Below are 22452 nucleotides of genomic sequence, written 5' to 3' on the forward strand. Positions count from 1 at the left end.
CCCTGGCTTCAATAGCCATGCCGTCAAATTTAGAGACTGTAAATTGGGGTGGAATATAGGACCTTGAGACAGTAGATCGGGACGACGTGTAAGCGTCCATGGCCCATCTATTGTCAGTCTCACAATCTCTGGGAACCAGGGCCAAAATGACTGGAACCTTCTCTCTCCGAATCCTGCGCGACAAATGTGGAAGGAGAGGGATCGTAGGGAAAACATAAACCAGGGAGTACTGGCTCCATGGAACTATCAGAGCATCTGCTCCAATTGCCAGAGGATCTCTTATTCGAGACACAAACTGCTGTAGCTTGTTGTTGAACCTGGATGCCAGTAGGTTGACCACTGGCCATTCCTAATGTTGGAAAAATTCTTGGAACACCCCCAGGCAGATCTGCTGGTAGCTGAGATAATCTGTCTTCCTGTTCTCTACTCCCGGGATATGGACTTCCGATATAATTGGCACATGTCCCTCTGCCCAGGCTAGTATGTAGTTCACCTCCTTCAGAGCTGAATGATTCCTTTTACCACCTTGGTGGTTTATATAGGCCACTGCTGTGGCATTGTTGGACTGAACCCTGATGGGGCAGTCCCGAAGCTCCATCGTCCAGGACCGTAGGGCCAGATGTAATTCTAGGACATTGATGGGCAGAGTCTGCTCTGTCCCTAACCATTTCTCCTGAGCTGTGAGCCTGTCTAGGGTCACTCCCCAGCCTGAGAGACTAGCATCTGTAGTTAGTACTCTCCAAGTTACCGGGAGAAAGGATTTTCCCTTTTCGAAGGGTTCTGATCCTGCAACCACCAGTTTAGGCTTAAGCATGCCTGAGGAGATCGATGTGGGGCTGCGCTTGGAGGCTCTTCAGTTGGCAAACGGGTTAAATTAGATACGTTCAGTATGTGGTGAAAATCGCCAGTCCTGGAGTCTCATAAATGTCTTCCCTTTGCAGCCTGGGGCACTGGTGTGATCTTAAGGGGGATCCAGAGAATGCTGGGAACCAGGAGGCAGGAAACAAGCAGCTGGTCGTGACTTCACAGGAACAGGAAATGTGATTATTCACAGTGGCAAGGAATGGTAATGCATTTTGACCTGGTCTGATGAAGATTTTCAGATTTTCACCACATACTGAACTTATCTAATTTAACCTGTTCACCAACTGAAGAGCCTCCGAGTGCAGCTTCACATCGGAGAGTACTTCATATTGTAACAGGAAGACACGCTGAAAAATCGGCAGTGATTGGTTGGTTGGCCTGTCTCAGCACTGCCGAAGACTGAGTGAGGAGGATCGGTTTCGTCCGGAAGACATCAGCTCTGTTCGGGATTTCCCGTGCTGTCCGCACACAAGCTCTGTCGGCTTGAGGGACCTTGGTGGAGCACGCACCTGAGAGAGATACATTTATCTGCCGACATTACCAACTCTGATTGTTTGGGAGTCCATCAGCTGCGGTATGGGTCCATATTTACTTATGTTGCCTGGAAGTTATAACGGTTCAAGACTTTGGAACATCATTTTGACTTAACCCAGAGAAAGAGATTGAACACAATGTTTTTGGGACTTTAACACGTTTTGTATATTTGTCTATCACTTTTTGAATAATTATATACATCATCCTTTTGTTTCACTTTAGCACTTGATATTCAACATGGACTCTTTATAGGATTCATGTGTATTCACTCTTTACTATAATCATTCCAATTCTGATTGCTTCACACCACTCATATCTAGAGCAACATTATATATTTTCAAATTTTTTCTCCATAGTGATATTTGATGGTGTTTTGGTTGCAGCTTTCTTTTTTCTTTTAAACTCCCTAGCGCAATATTGTTTTATTTTAAATTAACCTTACCTTCAACCGCAAATCAATTCCCATATTTCTCAAGAATTCATGTTGTGCAATAGGTCCAAAAGAGCTCACGGTATTTCCAATCATCATTTTCAAGAAGTTAAAGTCAACATCTGCTGTAAGATCCGCTGTTCCTGGATCTACTAGCACATTGTGTAACTGGTGAGACCTAAATCCCTGAACACAAGACAAAACAAAATCAAAAACTATCACATTAGTGTTTACCTAGACATGTGCATTGCATAATTCACATTGATTAAACATCTCTATATACAACACCCGTTAAAATGTCAGGTTTCTGTGACACAAAGATAAATCATTTCAGAACTTTGTCCACTATTAACAGAGATGTTTATTGTAAGAAAACAAATCAGCATTTCATGTCATAATCAGTAGAAATACAATCATACAGAGATAGAAAACAGGATAAAGTCTGTAGCAGTCTAGGGATCTAAAGATCTAATCCCCTGCCCAATTGGTTATCTTATAGGCAATTATCAAGTTATTCCTAGCTGAATTCGGGGGGTGAGGGGGCATGAGTAAAAAAATTAAATAAAAATGGAGTTCTAATGAAATGGCCTCTTTCCCATGTTATCCTTCAGGTCCCCTCTTAGTTCTTAGCCATTGGCATCAATCCAACCCGACCAGACTTTGTCAAATTTCGCTGGGCACTGCCTGCTCTTGTATGCGAGTCTGTAGGGGGATAGTACCGAGTTTATGGAAAGGCAACAAGAGTCTCTCGTGGGTGGCTCTGCCGACTTCCACCTTAGGAGTATTTCCCTTCTAAGATAGAACAAGGAGAATGTCAAACATAGGTTAGTATAGCTGTCTCCCTGCACCTCATCTAGGTGGCTCAGTAGGTGGGTCAGGGGGTCCAGGGGAATCTATGTCCCACACACTTTGTTCAAGGTATCAGCAACTGCCTCCCACTAAAGTCGGAGTTTGGGGCATGACCAGTCCATGTGCTTGAATGAGCCTCCCTCCCGTCTACATCTGGGGCACAATGGATCTTGTTGAGGGTATATGCAGGCTAGTCTCTGTGGGGTGTAGTAGGCCCTGTGGAGAAATTTGAGTTGAATAAACCTGTATTTTGCCGATATCATCGAGGAAATAAAGGTGGAGACACATTCCTCATCACCAAGAGTCTGTATGTCTGGTCTTTCACTTGTCCAGAGATTGGGTCGGTTTAATGTCATGGGCTACCGTCAAGTATAGGTATAGAGAGGAAAGGGGTTTCCCCATCACACTGGAAATTAACAGATGTTCTATAGAATCCGATCCCAAAATTGATTCCAGCAATTGGGTCCTAAAAACATGTCTCAACTGCCAGTATCTAAATCCCCATGAGTTGGGTATCGAGTACAGGGCTTTCAGTTCCTGAAATGTCATGAGTTTACCATCCTTAGTGATATGTTTCAGAGTCGTGATCCCTTTCCTTGCCCATAGTGCAGGGTCCTGTAAAGTATTCAGATGGGGTAGCATTGGATTCCCCCATAAGGGCATATTTGAAAGGGTTTTTTATATAATGCGCTTGCTTCCTGCCAGGCCCTTATCGTGGTCTTCATAATGGTAGTTACTGAGGTGCCAGCCTGCCTCCCCCTAAATGCTAGGTTGCTCAGCGCTGCATATGATCCCAGGATGACCGCTTCTAATGTAACTGCTGGGTATTTTCTGGGCTGGGAAGATCACTAGCGTATGGTGAAAAACAGGAACAGTCTAAAGCCTAGTTTCAAGAATGCAGACCACCCCCCCACAACCTGCTCCACAATCCCGATAAATGTTACCCAGGGGGTCTCCTGTGCCCCACCAGGACAGTCAGCAGAGGGGGGTAACCAGGAGGGGGGAAGAAATAGGAGGAAGTCTGCACATAGTGAGGGTCAAACCCTCAAAAGGGGCAACAGGTGTAGGTAAATGGACAGGCATGCCACAGACCGTGACTACCCTAAGTGTAGTGTCATAAGGAGAGAAAGAACTCGCTGGCATCCAGATAAACAGTGGTAGGGAATCCAACCAGGCAGAGGTTTCCCTCGGTGAGTGGAAGAGGCACGTCGTCTCTCCATCCTGGACCCGAAGGCGCGCCGGGAAGAGCATACTATAACTGATATTGCGGGTCCTCATCACCACTTTCACCGAGTTGAACGATTTGCGTAGCCTTTGCATCTCGACGGGGTAATCCGGGAAGATTATCAATTTGTTGTTTTGGAGGCGCAATTCACCCAGCAGCCTGGAGGCACAGAGAATTTCGTCCTGAAAGTTCAGCGTTGAAGGATGAAGGTTCTTAGGGGAGCTCCTGAGGGGACAGGCTTAGGTGGTATGTGGGGGGCCCACTCCATGGTGCAGTGGAGGGAGACGTGGGCATCAGGGTGAAGGGTGTGCAGCATGCCCTCCACAAAGCTTGTCGGGTTCCCCCTTCTGGCAGGCTGATTTTGCGAAGGTAATTCCTTCGGTTCTGATTCTCACTGTCCTCCGCCCTGTATTCAAGGGCCTTCACCTTGGTCTAGAGTGCAGAGGGCCGCCGACTGTTCCAGAACCTTGTCCTCTGTCTGACCGATATGCTGCTCCGTCTCCATCACTCTGGAGAGGAGTTTGTCTATGTATAGGCGTATGAGGCCAGTTGCACTGCCTCAATCTTGGCCGCAAGTGTAGATGGGCAAGTAGAAATTGCCGCTATCACCTCCACTAGCCAAGGTGGCCTGGAGTCAGCCGGCTCCATGGTGTTTGTCTGTGAGGCCACATGGGAGCAGCGCCTGGACCGCGTCTTCATGTTCGTGCAGGGAGATGGTGGTGAAACCTCTGCAATTGGGGGAAATGTAAGCCTTTTCCCCTTACCGGACTGCGCACCTGAGGATCTGGCACCTCATCCAGGTCTCGTCAGGGCTAAAATTAGAGGGTTATCTCCCGTGAATACAGATATTTTCCAGAAAGCCAGCGGAGCCCGTGGAGAATGCAGCCGCTCATGTCACCATCAGTTTTTCCACCTTTAATGTGACCTATAAACTGTACAACTCAATTGAAAAAAACAAACTGAAATCATTGGATTGGGTGGAAGTAAAAATAAAAAAATAAAATAATGCGGTTGCATGTGTGTGCACACTCTTATAACGGGGGATGTAACTGTGTTCAAAATTAAGCAATCGCATTCAAACTCATGTTAAATACACAGTACACACCTGCCATCATTTAAAGTGCCTCTGATTAACCCCAAATAAAGTTCAGCTGTTCTAGTAGGTCTTTCCTGACATTTTCTTAGTCGCATCCTACAGCAAAAGCCATGGTTCGCAGAGAGCTTCCAAAGCATCAGAGGGATCTCATTGTTAAAAGGTATCAGTCAGGAGAAGGGTACAAAAGAATTTCCAATGCATTAGATATACCATGGAAAACAGTGAAGACAGTCATCAGCAAGTGAAGAAAATATGCCACAACAGTGACATTACCCAGAACTGTAAAAAATTAAGAGAGAAAGTGGCACATCCAGTATTGAAATAGGTTGTTTATTGCAGAATCAAAAGATTAAAAACATGACACATGAGGGATCCACAACGTTCAGCAGACACATTTCACACAAAGTGCTTACTCATTACCAAGGACTGGACAGCCCTCCAAAATTGATGAAAAGATGATAAGAAACTGGTCAGGGAGGCTGCCAAGAGGCCTACAGCAACATTAACCACTTCAGCCCTGGACCATTTGGCTGCCTAAAGACCAGAGGACTTTTACAATTTGGCACTGTGTCGCTTTAACTGGTAATTGCGCGGTCATGCAATGTTGTACCCAGACAAAATTAACATCCTTTTTTCCCCACAAATAGAACTTTCTTTTTATGGTATTTGATTGCCTCTGCCATTTTTATTTTTTGCAGTATAAACAGAAAAAGCCGAATATTTTGAAAGAAAAATTATATTTTCTAATTTTGTTATAAGAAAAATCCAATAAACTTGATTTTAGTCATACATTTATGACAAAATGTATTCAGTTACGTGTTTGGTAAAAAAAAAAGTCAATAAGCGTATATTTATTGGTTTGCGCAAAAGTTATAGCGTCTACAAACTAGGGTGCATTTTCTGGATTTAAGCTTTAAGTTTATGACTGCCTATCTCATTTCTTGATGTGCTAAAATGGCAGGGCAGTGCAAATCTCCCCCAAATGACCCCATTTGGCACCCTGAGGAAATTGCTGAGAGGCATGTTGAGCCCATTGAATATTTTTTTTGTCCCAAGTGATTGAAAAGTGACAAAAAAAAAAAAAAAAAGATATATTGCTCAAACATGCAATGGTTATATGTGGAATAACACCCCAAAATCAGTATTTTTAAAACAGCTTACCTGTAAAATAATTTTCTTTGATGTACATCAGGGGACACAGAGCCATAGTAGTTACTATGTGGGTTAATAGGCCACCTTTAGGTGGCACGCCCGAAGACCAGAACTGCACTCCCTATATAACCTCTCCCACTACTGGGAGTGCCTCAGTTTTGTAGTCAAACAATAAAAGTGTATACCAAGTAGGGAGGGACCTCTGTGTCCCCTGATGCACATCAAAGAAAAGGATTTTACAGGTAAGCCATTTTAAAAATCCTGTTTTCTTCTCATACATCATGGGACACAGAGCCATAGTAGTTACTATGTGGGATGTCCCATAGCAATGGCAACTGAAGGGAGGGAGACGCAACAAAAAAAATTTATGGCAAAAGAGGATAGAGGACTCATACTGCAGCCTGCAGTACACTACTCCCAAAGGCAATATCCTCATACCTTTAACATCGATTTGATAAAATCTGGTAAATGTATGAACTGAAGACCAAGTTGCGGCCTTACAGATGTGAGCCATAGAGACCTGATGATGCACCGCCCTAGAGCGTGCTTTAACATGAAAAGGAGGAATTTTCTTCCTTAAGCCATAAGCTTGAACAATTACTTGACAAATCCATTTGGAAATAGTGGACTTTGATGCTGCCTGTCCCCTTTTTGGACCTTCTGGCAGTACAAACAAAACATCTGTTTTGCGAACCTGGGCAGTTGCCTTTTAAATAGACTCTGATCGCTCTTACTACATCAAGGGAATGTAGTGCCTTCTCTTCCTTAGATTGAGGCTCTGGGAAGAAAGAAGATAGAATAATATCCTGGTTTAAATGAAAATCTGTCACCACATTTGGTAGGAATTCAGGATGAGGATACAAAACCACCTTATTCTTATGCATGATCAAATATGGCTCTTTACAAGAAAGAGCCGCTAGTTCCAATACTCTTCTAGCAGAAGAAATGGCAACCAAAAAGATTATTTTTCTTGTCAAAAGAACCAAGGGAATTTCCTGTAAAGGCTCAAAAGGTGGATTCTGTAAAGCCGATAAGACCAAATTTAAATCCCAAGGATTTACAGGTGCCTTGATAGGGGGATTAACCCGTGTTACCCCCTGAATAAAACTATGCACCAGAGAATGAGAAGCAAGAGGCCATGGAAAAAACTCTGACAAGGCCGAGATCTTGCCCTTGATAGTACTCAAGGCCAGCTTAATTGCTAATCCTATTTGCAGGAAATCAAGGATCCTACCTATGACATACTTCCTGGGGTGCCAACCCCTGGATCCACACCAGGAAACATATGCCTTCCAGACTCTGTAGTAAATGATTTTGGAAGCCGGCTTCCTGGCATTAACCAAAGTAGACACCACTGAAGGGATAAACCACGGTCCTTTGGAATGTGGGTCTCAATAGCCAAACCAATAAATTTAGCATCCGTAAGGTAGAATGGAATACCGGACCTCGTGCGAGATGGTCTGGCCATAATGGCAGAGTCCAAGGGACTCCTATCGCCATCTTTATGATCTCGGCCATCCAAGATCTTCTGGGCCACCAGAATCACCTCCTTTCGTTCCTGCTTGATCCTGCGGAGAAGGCGCGGAAGTAGTAGAACTGTAGGAAACGCATAGATCAGTGAAAACTGATCCCATGGGAAGACTAATGCATCTGTTTTGCATGCCAGCAGATCCCTTGTTATTGACACATAGTTGTCAACTTTGTTGTTGAATCTGGATGCGAACAGGTCCACATCCGGAATAAGTGTATGGCAAGTGTATGGACATATATCAGCATGAAGCCTATGCTAAATGGCTGCTAGTTTGGAGTCAATGCTACACATTGTTACACTATTTGGTTAGTAGTCATTTGCACTTTCCTACCTATTCATGTTCCCTAGCCCAGTCATTCTCAACCCTCTTTTTTTAGTCACGGCAGCCTTTGAAATTAATTTCAAAGAAAAAGAACCATAAGCCGCACATCATGAAGCAGACCCATGTGCATGAAGTAAGATGAATGGCAGCCTCAGCCCAGACTCCAGCCAGGCCATGCCCCCAATGTTTTGCCCTGCCCCTTTCCATGGGAATGATTGAGATTCAAATAGCAGAGAAAAATGCGTTGGAGGCATGGTCTGGCTGGAGTCTGGGTTGAGGCTGCCATTCATCTCACTTCTTGCACATGGCTCTGCTTTGTGATGTGCGGCTTATGGATCTTTTCTTTTGACATTGCTGCAGCTTGAAGCTAGGATAAGCTCCCTGCCCCTGCCTGCACTCACAGCAGTCTAGTTGGACTTTACCTCTCTGCCTGAGCGGCACCCAAATTTGGTCCTTTTGGGTCACTTTGAAATTATGCATAACCTCGAGGCACCCCATTCTAAAATGTAAAAACAAATCGTTTTACATTTTGCAGCAGCATCCACACGAGTCACCTGACATTAAAAAACAATTATTCCTCCATATTTGCAAACTGGTACTGACTAGTATTCTAGAATTTCTCTTTTCCTCTCATTTTCTCTCCCTTTCTCTGCCAAAATGACCCCAGTGCTGATTACATTATTGGTTGTCAAGATGCTAGTGGCTGGCCTGTGCAGTGCCTCTGAGGTGTGGCTTTGTGTTAAAAAAAAAAAAAAAAAAAAAAAAAAAAAAAAAGGCAGGTTTAATCCACTCTGTGGCTTGTTGACAATGTTTGGGCAATTTCTAGGCTAAGGCACCCCTGAAGAACCCAGAAGGCACCCTGGTTGAAAAAGAAAGGCAGCCCTAGCCATACACCTGTGCCCAACTTAAGTTTGCCATACAGTAGGTTTTTGCAGGGTGCTTTGGCAGACCAACCCTTTAGCCAAAGGGTCCTACGCATGTGTACTAGCAAAAGTACAAGGCGATATGCCTGGTGAATAGAATCCTTCATAGCATCTATGGCAAAACATAACGCTTTTGGTAAATCAGCCAACCTACTGGCCTGCTGTGCAGGGAGCTCGTTAAGGACCTCTGCGAACTGGTCTTTTAACCACTTGCCGCCCGCCCTATAGGCAATTGATGGTGGCAAAGTGGTTGCATAATCCTGATCGGACGTCATATGACGTGATCAGGATTATGAGCCGCTGCGCGCCCCCGTGGGAGCGCATCGCGGTGATCGTTGTTGCGGGGTGTCAGTCTGACACCCGGCAACTACGATCTCGGTAAAGAGTCTCCGACGGAGACTCTTTACCACGTGATCAGCCGTGTCCAATCACGGCTGATCACAGTGTAAGCCGGTGATCGGCTTTTCCTCACTCACGTCTGTCAGACGCGAGTAGGAGAGCCGATCGGCTGCTCCTCTGACAGAGGGGGTCTGTGCTGATCGATTATCAGCACAGCCCCCCCCCCCCCGAGGATGCCCACACTGGACCACCAGGGACGCCACCAGACCACCAGGGATGCCCAGCTAAAGGTAATCCTCCCTAGACCACCAGGGATGCCAGTCAGTGCCACAATGGATGCCAATCAGTGCCCATAATGGATGCCAATCAGTGCCCACAATGGGCATCACTGATTGGCATGCATTATTGTTTGGCACTGATTGGCATCCATTAGTACAGTATAACATAAATGCCGCCTATGAGTGCCCACCTGTGCCGCCTATCAGTGCCCATCCGTGCCACCTATCAGTGCCCATCCGTGCCACCTACCAGTGCCCACCCATGCCCATCTGTGCCGCCTATCCATGCCCATCTGTGCCGCCTATCCATGCCCATCTGTGCCACCTAGCCATGCCCATCTGTGCCGCCCATCCATGCCAATCCGTGCCAGCAATCAGTGCCAATTTGTGCCACCTATTAGTGCCCATCCGTGCCGCCCATCAGTGCCGCCTATCAGTGCCCATCAGTGCCACCTATCAGTGCCACATATCAGTGTCCAATGCCACCTCATCAGTGCCACTTCATTGGTGCCACATCATTGGTGCCCATCAGTGCCGCCTTATCAGTGTCCATCAGTGTAGCCCCATCAGTGCCCATCAGTGAAGGAGAAAACGTACTTATTTATAAAGTTTTGAAACTGAAACAAAAAAAAACATTTTTTTTTTCAAAATTTTCGGAATTTTTTTATTTGTAGCGCAAAAAATAAAAACCGTAGAGGTGATCAAATACCACCAAAAGAAAGCTCTATTTGTGGTAAAAAAAAATGATAAAAATTTCATTTGGGTACAGTGTAGCATGACCGCGCAATTGTCATTCAAAGTGCGACAGCGCTGAAAGCTCAAAATTGGTCTGGGCAGGAAGGTGTTTAAGTGCCTGGTATTGAAGTGGTTAAGGACTGACAGATGCCTATAGCTGCAAATGCAGGCCGAGCAACAGTACCTGCTAAAGAAAAATAGGATTTTAACAGGAATTCCAACTTTTTATCTGTTGGATCCTTTAGCATTTGTGCATTGTCCACTAGACAAGTTAAACTTTTATTCACACTGGAAATTGCATCTACTGCCGGAACTTTCCATTTTTTGGTAAATTTTTCCTCCATAGGATAGAAAACTGAGAATCTCTTTGGAGGGAGAAAATGCTTATCCAGATGATCCCATTCGGTATGAATAAGCTTCTCTAGTAATGTGTGGACTGGAAATGCATGCACTGGTTGTGAAGGTTTCAAGAAACCCAAAGAAGAAACCAGACTTTCAGCTGACTCTGTTAGGGGTAGCATGAAAGTGGAGCAAACCATGTCTGTAAAGATTTGTACCTCAGATTGTGAAGCTGAAACTTCAACTGTTTCCTCCGCAGAGGAGTAATCGGTTTGTTTTTCCCCGATTGTTTAAGGGTAATACCTCATCCTGTCCCCACTGTTCCCCTGGTAAGGGGTTTGGAGTGGGAAAGAGGGCTCTAGCACGCTTCTTATCCTCTTTAATGGAGGATTAGATTAAAGCCGCTAATCTTCCTTCTAAGCCCTGCAGGGCAGAGGAAAATGCATCTTCAGTCACGTATACAGGGGCTAAAGTGTGAGCAGTTGCACCACCAATCGCTTCCAATGACTCACCCTGGCTTGCCATGTCCGGTATCTCCAGAGAGGAGGACAATATGGAGGCATGTCTAGAGTTCCAAGCGCCTGGGGTGGTTTTGGTGCCTAATGCCACGTACACACGGGCGGACTGTATGGCGTACTTAGTCCGTCATACAATCCGACGGACAGTCCGTCATACTTTCGACTGAACGGACTTGACCACACACGGATGCACAAACAGTCCGTCGAAAGCTTGCGCGATGACGTGTACAGCACGTACGACGGGACTAGAAATAGGAAGTCCAATACACAGCAAAGCACCCTTCCGCCGTGTAAATCCTTTCTGAGCATGCGCCATTCTTAGTCCGTCGAACTAGCCTACTGACGAGCGGATTGTCCGCTGAAACCAAAGTACGACGGACAGAATTTAGAAAAATCCGAAATACTTAGTACGCCAGACTGCACGCTGAAAAAGTCCGCTGAAGCCCACACACGAGCGGACTGTCCGCTCAAATGTGTTTCGACGGACTAAGTACGCCATACAGTCTGCCTGTGTGTACGCGGCATTAGTAGTAAGCCTTGAAGCCATAGTGCAAATCACAAAAAAGCAAAAGGTACTCTAAGAAATGTTCTATTTATTTGACAATAGTAGGAAAAACAATGGTAGCATAGAATGATCCAATGCTAAACTATATCCTTTTCCTGTACTGCAAATGCCCGTGTAAACCCCTCACGTGCACCAGTGCTTCTGTGTCCTGTGGTGGCCTTGCTTCAGCTGCTCTGATAGACACTGTCCGTTTCCCAGAGTATCAGCTTTAAGCTTTTTCAGGTGTGAGCCTGATTGTCTATGCATCACGCCCTTTCCTGTGCTTTAGCAAGAATCACGTCAGAGGGGAGGGGGGGGGGGGGGGATATACACAGCCTTTTTATCACTAAAGGTTATCATTAATAACCTTTTTATTTTCCCTATTCACTCAGTCTCCCCATTTATGGGTAGAAGAGACCCCCCTCCAGCTGCTGAGACACATGCTGTATTAGCACAGATTTAAACAGGGTCTATACACTATTACTCCCTCTAGAGGAGTTTTTAAGGCATTTCACAATATAATTGAAAGAAAAGTCATAGGTGGACTTTGCAGCTCCTATGCTTTCCTCTTAGCTTTTCCTTTCTGCAGGATACTGCTGTAAACAGACTGGTCCAAACTTCACCCATCACGGCAGGCAGCGTGGTTAAACCTTCAAAGACTGGGGCCCTTTTAATAGGAGTTTCACTCATTTGGACCATGTATAGCACCCCTCAGGACAGCTTTAGGTAATGTAGCAAGACCAAAAAAAGTCCTGGCTGCTAGGGTCCAGCCCTCAAAGAGGAGTGTTACAGGCAAAACGTTGTTCTTCTATGCGAGGCCCGGGTACCATCCTGGAGCTGCAGTGGCAGCATGGATCCAGTTGTGGATGCTTTTTAAATCCAGCATGGATCCCTCCTGGAGCTCCACAGAGCACATGTTCACGCGTGCCAACACCTTTAGACATTGGCAAAAAAACTGGATTTTTAAAACAGCTTACCTGTAAAATCCTTTTCTTTGATGTCAGGGGACATAGAGCCATAGTAGTTACTATGTGGTTATAGGGCCACTGATAGGTGATGGACACTGGCACGCACCTAAGGCGTGTACTCCCCTATATAACCCCTCCCACTACTGGGAGTTCTCAGTTTTGCAGCCAAGCAATACAAGTGTATACCAAGAAGGGAGGGACCTCTTTGTCCCCCGATGTACATCAAAGAAAAGGATTGTACAGGTAAGCCGTTTTAAAAATCCTATTTTCTTTTCTTACATCAGGGGACACAAAGCCATAGTAGTTACTATGTGGGATGTCCCATAGTGGCAACTGAAGGGAGGGAGACGCAACAAAAAAGTAGGGCAAAAAGGAGGCCAGAGGACTCATACTGCAGCCTGCAGTACACTGCGCCCAAAGGCAATATCCTCATGACCTTCGAAACATCGATTTGATAAAATCTGGTAAATGTATGAACTGAAGACCAAGTTGCGGCCTTACAGATCTGGGCCATAGAGGACTGATGAAGCACCGCCCAAGAGGCACTAATCACCCTGGTTGAGTGTGCTTTAACATGAAAAGGAGGAATTTTCTTCTTTAAGCCGTAAGCTTGAACAATCACTTGATGAATACATTTGGAAATAGTAGATTTTTATGCAGCCTGTCCCCTTTTTGGACCTTTTGGCAGTACAAAGCATCTGTTTTGCGAACCTGAGCGGTCACTTTTAAATAGACTATGATCGCTCTTGCTACATCAAGGGAATGTAGTGCCTTCTCTTCCTTAGATTGAGGCTCTGGGAAGAAAGAAGGAAGAATACTATCTTGGTTTAACTCCTTCCCGCCGAGCGTACACAGATCTGCGTACTCGGCTTCCGGGGGGTATACCGGGATGATGCCCGCACCTGCAGGCATCATCCCGGTACCGTTTTTTACAGCGGGCGATTGGCTTTCCAGCTATAACAACCGATGCGGCTAAAAGCCGCTCGGCTGTTATGCCGGAGGAGCGGGAGGGGACGTCCCCCCCTCCGCCGCCTCTCGCCGCTGTTACCGGTGCTCCCGCTCGATCGGGAGCACCGATTAGCGATCCGTCGGCTCTGGCTGCTGGGGAGGAACTGGAACGAAGCCGTAATCGGCTTCGTTCCAGTCTCCTCATCGTAAACACGGAAGTGACGTCATGACGTCACTTCCCGTTTACTCTGCTGCCAATGGCGCCGGTTTTAAAAAAATATCCGGTATTCAGAATCGCCGTTTTCGGCGATCTGAATACATTGAAGTGTAAAGGAGGGGTGGGGGGTCTTTTAGACCCCCGATCCCTCCATAAAGAGTACCTGTCACCACCTATTACTGTCACAAGGGATGTTTACATTCCTTGTGACAGCAATAAAAGTGATCAAATATTTTTTTTTTTTTAAAAACAATTTAGTCATTTTAAAATAAAATAAATAAATAAATAATAATAAAAAAAAAATTTCAAAGCGCCCGCTGTCCCCGCGAGCTCGCGAGGCAAAGAAAACGCATACGGAAGTCGCGCCCGCGTATGTAAACGGTGTTCAAATCACACATGTGAGGTATCGCTGCGATCGTCAGAGCGAGAGCAATAATTCTAGCAGTAGACCTCCTCTGTAACGCTAACCTGGTAACCGTAAAAAAATTTTTAAAGCGTCGCCTATTGAGATTTTTAGGTACCGTACTTTGTCGTCAATCTACAAGTGCGCGCAATTATAAAGTGTGACATGTTTGGTATCTATTTACTCGGCGTAACATTATCTTTCACATTACGCAAAAAAATTGGGCTAATTTTACGGTTTTGTTTTTTATTCATGAAAGTGTCCCTTTTCCCAAAAAGTTGCGTTTAAAACACCACTGCGCAAATACCGTGTGACATAAAATATTGCAACAATCGCCGTTTTATTCTCTAGAGCCTCTGCTAAAAAAATATATATAATGTTTGGGGGTTCCAAGCAATTTTCTAGCAAAAAATATGGATTTTAACTTGTAAACACGAAATTCCAAAAATAGGCTTAGTCATGAAAGAGTTAAATGAAAACCTGTCACCACTTTTGGTAGGAATTCAGGATGAGGACACAAAAACCACCTTATCCTTATGCATTTATCAAATATGACTCTTACAAGACCGATCTGCTAGTTCCGATACTCAGAAGAAATGGCAACCAAAAAGATCATCTTTCTTGTCAAAAGAACCAAGGGAATTTCCCGTAAAGGCTCATTCGGCAAAGCTGATAAGACCAAATTTAAATCCCAAGGATTTAGAGCTGCCTTGATAGGGGGATTAATCCGTGTTCCCCCCTGCATAAAGCTACGCACCAGAGATTGGGAAGCAAGAGGCCATTGAAAAAACACAGACAAGGCCGAGATCTGGCCCTTGATAGTACTCAAGGCCAGCTTCATTTCTAATCCCATTTGCAGGAAATCAAGGATCCTACCTATGACATACTTTCTGGGGTGCCAACCCCTGGATCCACACCAGGAAACATATATCCACAACATGGTTACAGAAACTAGGCGCTTACATTGTGACGTTCCTATTTCTCATATTTGTTATTTACTTCCTCATCAGGCGATTCCTCTGTGTGACTACCCGCTGTACCAACAAACTGATGAACCCATTATTGTGAGAAAGTTAGGAGAGAGCTGAACAGGACGCTGTCTCTCTGCGCCAACGTAATAGGAGTTACCAGCAATCGGCTGAATGTAACGCAGAGCAGAATGGCATCAAACAAAAGGAAGGAAATGACATGGACATTCACTGTACTGTTCATTTAAGCACAAGAAACTCCATTTTGTTCTCACTGTTGAAATGTGTTCTGTAACCTTCACCTAACACACAGACACATCTCCTACTAAACGCTCTCTACTCCCCCCTCCCTTCTTGATGTTTTACTTTTGCAATTGTTCTATTCGCTAGCTTTTAATAACATATTTCTATTTGTTAGCTTTTAATAACATATTTCTATTTGTTCGTTTTTAACCACTTCAGCCCCGGACCAATTGTCAGCCTAAGGACCAGAGGTCTTTTTACAATTTCGCACTGCACTGCTTTAACTGGTAATTGCGCGGTCATGCAATGTTGTACCCAAACAAAATTTGCGTCCTTTTCTTCCCACAAATAGAGATTTCTCTTGATGGTATTTGATTGCCTCTGCGATTTTTATTTTTTGCAATATAAATGGAAAAAAAACGAAAATTTTGAGAAAAAAAAAAGATATTTTCAAATTTTTGTTATAAGAAAAATCGAATAAACTCAATTTTAGTCATACATTTAGGGCAAAATTTATTCAGCCACATGTCTTTAGTAACAAAAATGTCAATAAGCGTATATTTATTGGTTTGCGCAAAAGTTATAGCGTCTACAAACTAGAGTACATTTTCTGGAATTTACACAGCTTTTAATTTTTTTTTTGTGTCATTATTCAATCACTTGGGACAAAAAAAAAATATTCAATGGGCTCAACATGCCCCTCAGCAATTTCCTTGGGGTGTCTACTTTCCAAAATGGGGTCATGGGGGGGGGGGTTGTGTTATTTTGGCATTTTATGGCCTTCGAAACTGATAGGTAGTGAGGAGTGAAATCAAAAATTAGCACCCTTAGAAATCCTGAAGGCAGTGATTGGTTTTCGGGGTGCCGTACGCATATGTGGTATCCCCGTACTCAGGAGAAGCAGCAGAATATATTTTGGGGTGCGATTCCACATATAACTATGGCATGTGTGAGCAATATATGTGGAATCGCACCCCATTGAATATTTTTTTTTTTTTGTCCCAAGTGATTGAATAATGACACAAAAAAAAAAAAGTTTACAAAAAGTTGTCACTAAATGATATATTGCTCACACATGCCATAGTTATATGTGGAATTGCACCCCAAAATATATTCTGCTGCTTCTCCTGAGTATGGGGATACCACATGTGTGGGACTTTTTGTAAGTCTAGCCACGTACGGGACCCCGAAAACCAATCACTGCCTTCAGGATTTCTAAGGGTGCAAATTTTTGATTTCACTCCTCACTACCTATCACAATTTCGAAGGCCATAAAATGCCAAGATAGCACAACCCCCCCCCCCCCAAACCCCATTTTGGAAAGTAGACACCCCAAGCTATTTACTGAGAGGCATGTTGAGTCCATGAAATATATTATATTTTGCCACAAGTTGCAGGAATATTACATTTTTTTTTTTGCACAAAGTTGTCACTAAATGATATATTGCTCACACATGCTATGGGCATAAGTGAAATTACACCCCAAAATAAATTCTGCTGCTTCTCCCGAGTACGGGGATACCACATGTGGGGGACTTTTTGGGAGCCTAGCCACGTACGGGACCCCGAAAACCAAGCACTGCCTTCAGGATTTAAATATAAAACGCTACCAAAAAAAACTGTTAGCGATCGCAGGGATCAGGCCTGACTCTGCGAACGCTGCAGTTATGTGTTTAGTGTTTTGTAAGTGACAGTGATCGATTGATACTGCACTTGGGTGGGCCGGGGGCGGAGGGGCAAAACGCAGGTGCCAGCAGGTATCTGGGCTGATCCCGCTAACAATGCGTTTTTTTTGGAACCCTAAACTGCTGGGGACGCTAGTATAGATCTGATCAAATCAGACATTGATCTGTTCAGATTCTATACCATTATGGGAGGTTTATGCTTTGCGCGTGGGTGTTAGCGGTACTGACACTAACCTAGCGCTGCCTGGGGCGACGCAGACCCTGACCCTAAAACCTAATTGATATCACCCGCTGGGTGATCAGGGGGTTAAACCTTTATTGGGTAATAAATGGTGGGTGCCCTGATGCTATAAAAAGCAAACTAACTAACCAGCGTCACCAGTGACACTTATACGGTGATCGCTGGTGAAAGGGTTAACTAGGGGCAATCAGGGGGTTAAAATCATTATTGGGTAGTATATGGGGGTACCTAGCGCTATAAAAACCTGGCGGTGAACCTAAAAAAATAACTACCTACCTAGCGGCACCAGTGACACTAATGCAGCGATCAGAAAAATGATTGTTTAGTGACACTGGCAAAAGGGGGTGAAAGGGTTAACCAGGGGCAAAGGTTTAACCTTTATTGGGGGGGGGGGGTAGGGGGCTACCCTGGACCTAACACTAACTGCCCTGACAGTTTTTACTGTCACAACTGACACCAAATGCAGTGATCAGTAAATAAATGATCACTGCAATCAGTGACACTGTGACGGGGGGGGGGGGGGGGGGGGCTGTGTGTGCCTATGTGTACCTACATGTCAGTGTAGTGTTTGGTGCACTTACTTTCTGTGTTCTCCTCGCAGTCCGGTCAAAAAGACCGCCCCGAGGAGAATGACATCACTTCCTCCCTGCCTGTGTTTACAATACACAGCAGGGGAAGCTTCTCATTCGCCAGGAGCGAGAGGGGATGGCCAGAAACCAACAGCCATCCCCTCATCCCAGATCACTCCTGAAGCGAAACGGACCGCCGCATCCAGCGGGAGGGGGTCCGATTGGACCCCCCACACGCTGGAAGGCAAGCACGTACATGTACGTGCTTGTGCCCGTCGGTGCCATTCTGCCGACGTACATTGCCATGCGGCGGTCCTTAAGTGGTTAATAACATCTCACACTACCCCTTTCTTATCTATGTATAATATAACATGTAATAATACATTTTGACACCGAACAGACATTTTAAAACACAGTGATTGAGTCCTGTGAATCTGTTCCTGCAACTGCAGTATTCACTTTATTTTAGAGTCCCAATCAGAAATTAGTCATAACAATTTGCCTTCCAGATTCTATAGTAAATGATTCTGGAATCCGGCTCCCTGGCATTAACCAAAGTAGACACTACTGAAGGAAATAAGCCACGATCTTTTAGACTGTGAGTTTCAATAGACAAACCATTAAATTTAGCATCCGTAAGGTAGGATGGAATACCGAACCTTGTGCGAGAAGGTCTGGCCATAATGGGACTCCTACCGCCATCTTTATGATCTCGGCAAACCAAGATCTTCTGGGCCACCAGAATCACCTCCTTTCTTTCCTGCTTGATCCTGCGGAAAAGAAACGGAAGTAGCAGAACTGGAGGAAACGCATAGATCAGTGAAAACTGATCCCATGGGAAGACTAATGTGTCTGTTCTGCATGCTAGTGGATCCCTCGTTCGACACAAAGTTGTTGAATCTGGACGTTAACAGATCCGCATCTGGAATACCCCATTTCTGACATATCGATAGGAAGATGTCGGGGGGGGGGGGTCGGAGACCATTCCCCCGGAAATAATTGTTGCCGACTCAAGTAGTCTGCCTGCCTATTTTATATTCCTGGAATGAAAATTGTTGATAGGCAAGGAATGTTGTGTTCTGCCCAAGCTAGAACATGAGTCATCTCTTTTTGGGCTGCACGACTTCTCGTGCCCCCCTTGTGACTGATGTAAGCCACAGCCGTGGCATTGTTGGATTGAATCTTGACAGGACACTCCCGTACTCTGACTGTCCAAGATTCTATGGCCAGACATACTGCCAGAATCTCCAAAATGTTGATAGGCAAGGTCCTCTCTAACTTGGACCATCTCCCCTGGACAGAAACTTCTTCCAGGACTGCTCCCCAGCCTAGAAGGCTGGCATCTGTTGTCATTACTTTCCAGGATACTGGCAGAAACAATTTCCCCTTTTGGAGGTTGCTGGATATCAACCACCAATTTAGGCTCTGATGTACATCAGGGGATAAGCGTATTGGAAAATCGAAAGTCTGAAACTTTTTGTTCCAGACCGACAGGTTGGTGTTTTGTAGCAGTCTTGAGTGAAACTGTGCGTAAGGGATGGCCTCGAAGGAGGCCACCATTTTCCCCAACAATCTTATGCACAGCCGAATAGAAGGATTTTTTTTTTGTTTTTCGATAAGTTGAATTAGTCCTACAATGGAACCGATTCTTGTCTGGGGTAAGAATACCTTCTTCTGTACAGTATCTATGACCAGCCCCAAGTACTGTAATCTTGACGGTTTTAAGGAGGATTTTTCTAGGTTGAATATCCAACCCAGAGATTCCAGTTAGTTTACAACTGTGATCAGACTCTGGTTTAGACCTGAGACTGAACGATCTATTAAAAGTAGATCATCTAAATAGGCTAGGACTGTTATGCCTTGAGCCCTTAATCTGGCTACAGGAGGTGCCAGAATTTTTGATAACACCAGTGGTGCTATGGCTAGACCGAATGGCAGGGCCACAAACTAAAAATTATGATTTTCTATTTTGAAGCGCAGAAATTTCTGGTGAGCGGGAAATATTGGTACGTGGAGATATGCCTCTTTAATATCGATTGAAGCCAAAAACTCCCCTCCTTGCAGGATGGAAACAACCGATCGGATTGACTCCATGCAAAAGGATCGATTTAAGTGTCGATTCAGATCTTTGAGATCTAGAATGGGTCTTACCTCTCTGTTTGGTTTTGGAACTGTAAAAAAGTTTTAATAAAAACCTGTGCCCTGTTCCTCTAATGCCGCGTACACACGATCGGAATTCTCATCGAAAAAAGCTCTGATGGTTTTCCAGACGGATTCGGCTCAAGCTACTGAACTTGCTAAAGACATATTGCTTTTAGAAAGAAGTTACAACTCTTTATCTGTTGGATCCTTTAACATTAGTGCATTATCCACCGGACACGTGAGACTCTTGTTCACTGAGGCAATTGCAGCATCAATTGCTGGAACCCCCCATTTCTTATAGAATCCTTTTCCATAGGATAAAGTGTGGAGAATTTCTTAGGAGGATAATATTGTTTATCCAGATGTTCCCTTCAGAATACATAAGCGTTTTTAGCCATGAATGAATAGGAAAAGCATCCCCAGATGGGGGAGGTTTTAATGATCCCAAACCAGAGATGGGTTCATCAAGAGTCTGCGCTGCAGGCAGTAAAAAGGTTGAACGAACCAATTTAGTAAGAGTACACAAGCAACCTGTCTGGTGATGCTACTCCCTCTATATTAGGATCCTCAGAAGAGGATATATTAGTATCTCTCAAATCTCTTGGAAGATCTTCCTGATCCTCAGCCCCTTGCACCTCAATAAGAGGGTCCCGGGCACTGGATGGGGATCTGCTATGCTTAGCCCCACTATGGAGAGATATCATAGCATCAATCTTCTTTTCCAAATTACAAATGATAGAAGAGAAAACCTCCTGTGTGATATATACAGGGACTGAAGTGTCTAGTGCAGCTGCAACAACAGTCTCCCCTGACGGCTCATCTCTGACCGGCCGCATCACTCCGAGGAGGATGACATTCTTCTGGAAATGGAGTTCGTTGTGAAACCATTGACCCTTTAGAACCCTTAGAGGAGTTCCTGGTCCCTCTTCCACTCATAGCCTGAAGCACAAAAGCAGAGGCACTACCAAAAATAATGTACACTACTAGGTTATAAAAAACGGCAAAGGTAGTGATGCGCAGTACTATGACAGGAAGTTTAGCCTAGAGGCTAATAAGCTCTATGGGCACTAAAAATATTAGGTAATATATATACTATCGCATAAGGTGAAAATATATGTGTAAAACAATATGCGTGTTTTATGAGGGGATAATGAGGGACCCTCACCACTATCACGTTATAGCATCCAGGATAAAAATCAAATGTAGATACAAACATACGAAAAGAAAACAATCGCAATATTTAACCACTTGCTTACTGGGCACTTAAACACCCTTCCTGACCAGACCAATTTTCAGCTTTTGGTGCTCTCACACTTTGAATGACAATTACTTAGTCATGCAACACTGTACCCAAATAAATTTTGTGTCCTTTTTTTCACACAAATAGAGCTTTCTTTTGGTGGTATTTGATCACCTCTGGGGTTTTTATTTTTTGCGCTATAAATGAAAAAAGACCGAAAATTTTGAAAAAAAACGCATATTTCTTTGTTTCTGTGATAAAATTTTGCAAATTATAATTTTTTTTTCATAAATTTTGGCCACAATTTATACTGCTACATATCTTTGGTAAAAATAACCCAAATTAGTGGATATTATTTGGTCTTTGTGAAAGTTAGAGAGTCTACAAGCTGTGGTGCGAATCGCACAAAATTGATCACACCTGATGTACTGGTGGCCCATCTCATTTCTTGCGACCCGAACAAGTGAGGAAAGTACAAATACCCCCCAAATGACCCCTTTTTTGAAAGTAGACATTCCAAGGTATTTACTAAGATGCATGGTGAGGTTTTTGATGTTGTCATCTTTTTCCCACAATTCTTTGCAAAATGAAGATTTTTTTTTCTCACAAAATTTTCAATGTAATAGGTTATTTCTCTCACATGGCATGTCTATACCACAAATGACACCCCAAAATACGTTCTGCTACTCCTTCTGAGTATTACGATACCAAATGTGTGAGACTTTTACACAGCCTGGCCACATACAGAGGCCCAATATTGAAATAGCACCATCAGGCGTTCTAGGAGCATAAATTACACATTTCATTTCTCAACCACCTACCGTATATACTCGAGTATAGGCCGACCCGAGTATAAGCCGAGGCCCCCAATTTACCCCCAAAAAACTGGGAAACCTATTGACTCGTGTATAAGCCGAGGGTGAGATATGCCTGTCCATCCCTGTGTGTGTCCGTCCATCCCTGTGTGTCCGTCCATCCCTGTGTGTGTGTCCATCCATCCATCCCTGTGTGTGTGTGTGTGCGTCCATCCATCCATCCATCCCTGTGTGTGTGTGTGTGTGTGTGTGTGTCCATCCATCCATCCATCCCTGTGTGTGTGTGTCCATCCATCCATCCCTGTGTGTGTGTGTGTGTCCATCCATCCCTGTG

The 22452-nt window shown here is 44.4% G+C and overlaps 1 protein-coding gene across 5 annotated transcripts in view; it reads right to left on the reverse strand.

The window, feature by feature from the left end:
• The window catches only part of NDUFAF7 (NADH:ubiquinone oxidoreductase complex assembly factor 7), a 483664-nt gene that overhangs the window by 26121 nt on the left and 435091 nt on the right, over window positions 1-22452 (reverse strand). For all 5 annotated transcript variants that reach the window (XM_077486562.1, XM_077486563.1, XM_077486560.1 and 2 more), the window contains one exon: window positions 1841-2014. In XM_077486562.1, the coding sequence (XP_077342688.1) occupies window positions 1841-2014 (174 nt within the window). The remainder of the gene's footprint in view (window positions 1-1840; window positions 2015-22452) is intronic.

Source organism: Lithobates pipiens, unplaced genomic scaffold (genome assembly GCF_037356315.1).
Source record: "Lithobates pipiens isolate NorthernLeopardFrog02 unplaced genomic scaffold, aLitPip1_a1.2 Scaffold_18, whole genome shotgun sequence".
NCBI lineage: Eukaryota > Metazoa > Chordata > Amphibia > Anura > Ranidae > Lithobates > Lithobates pipiens.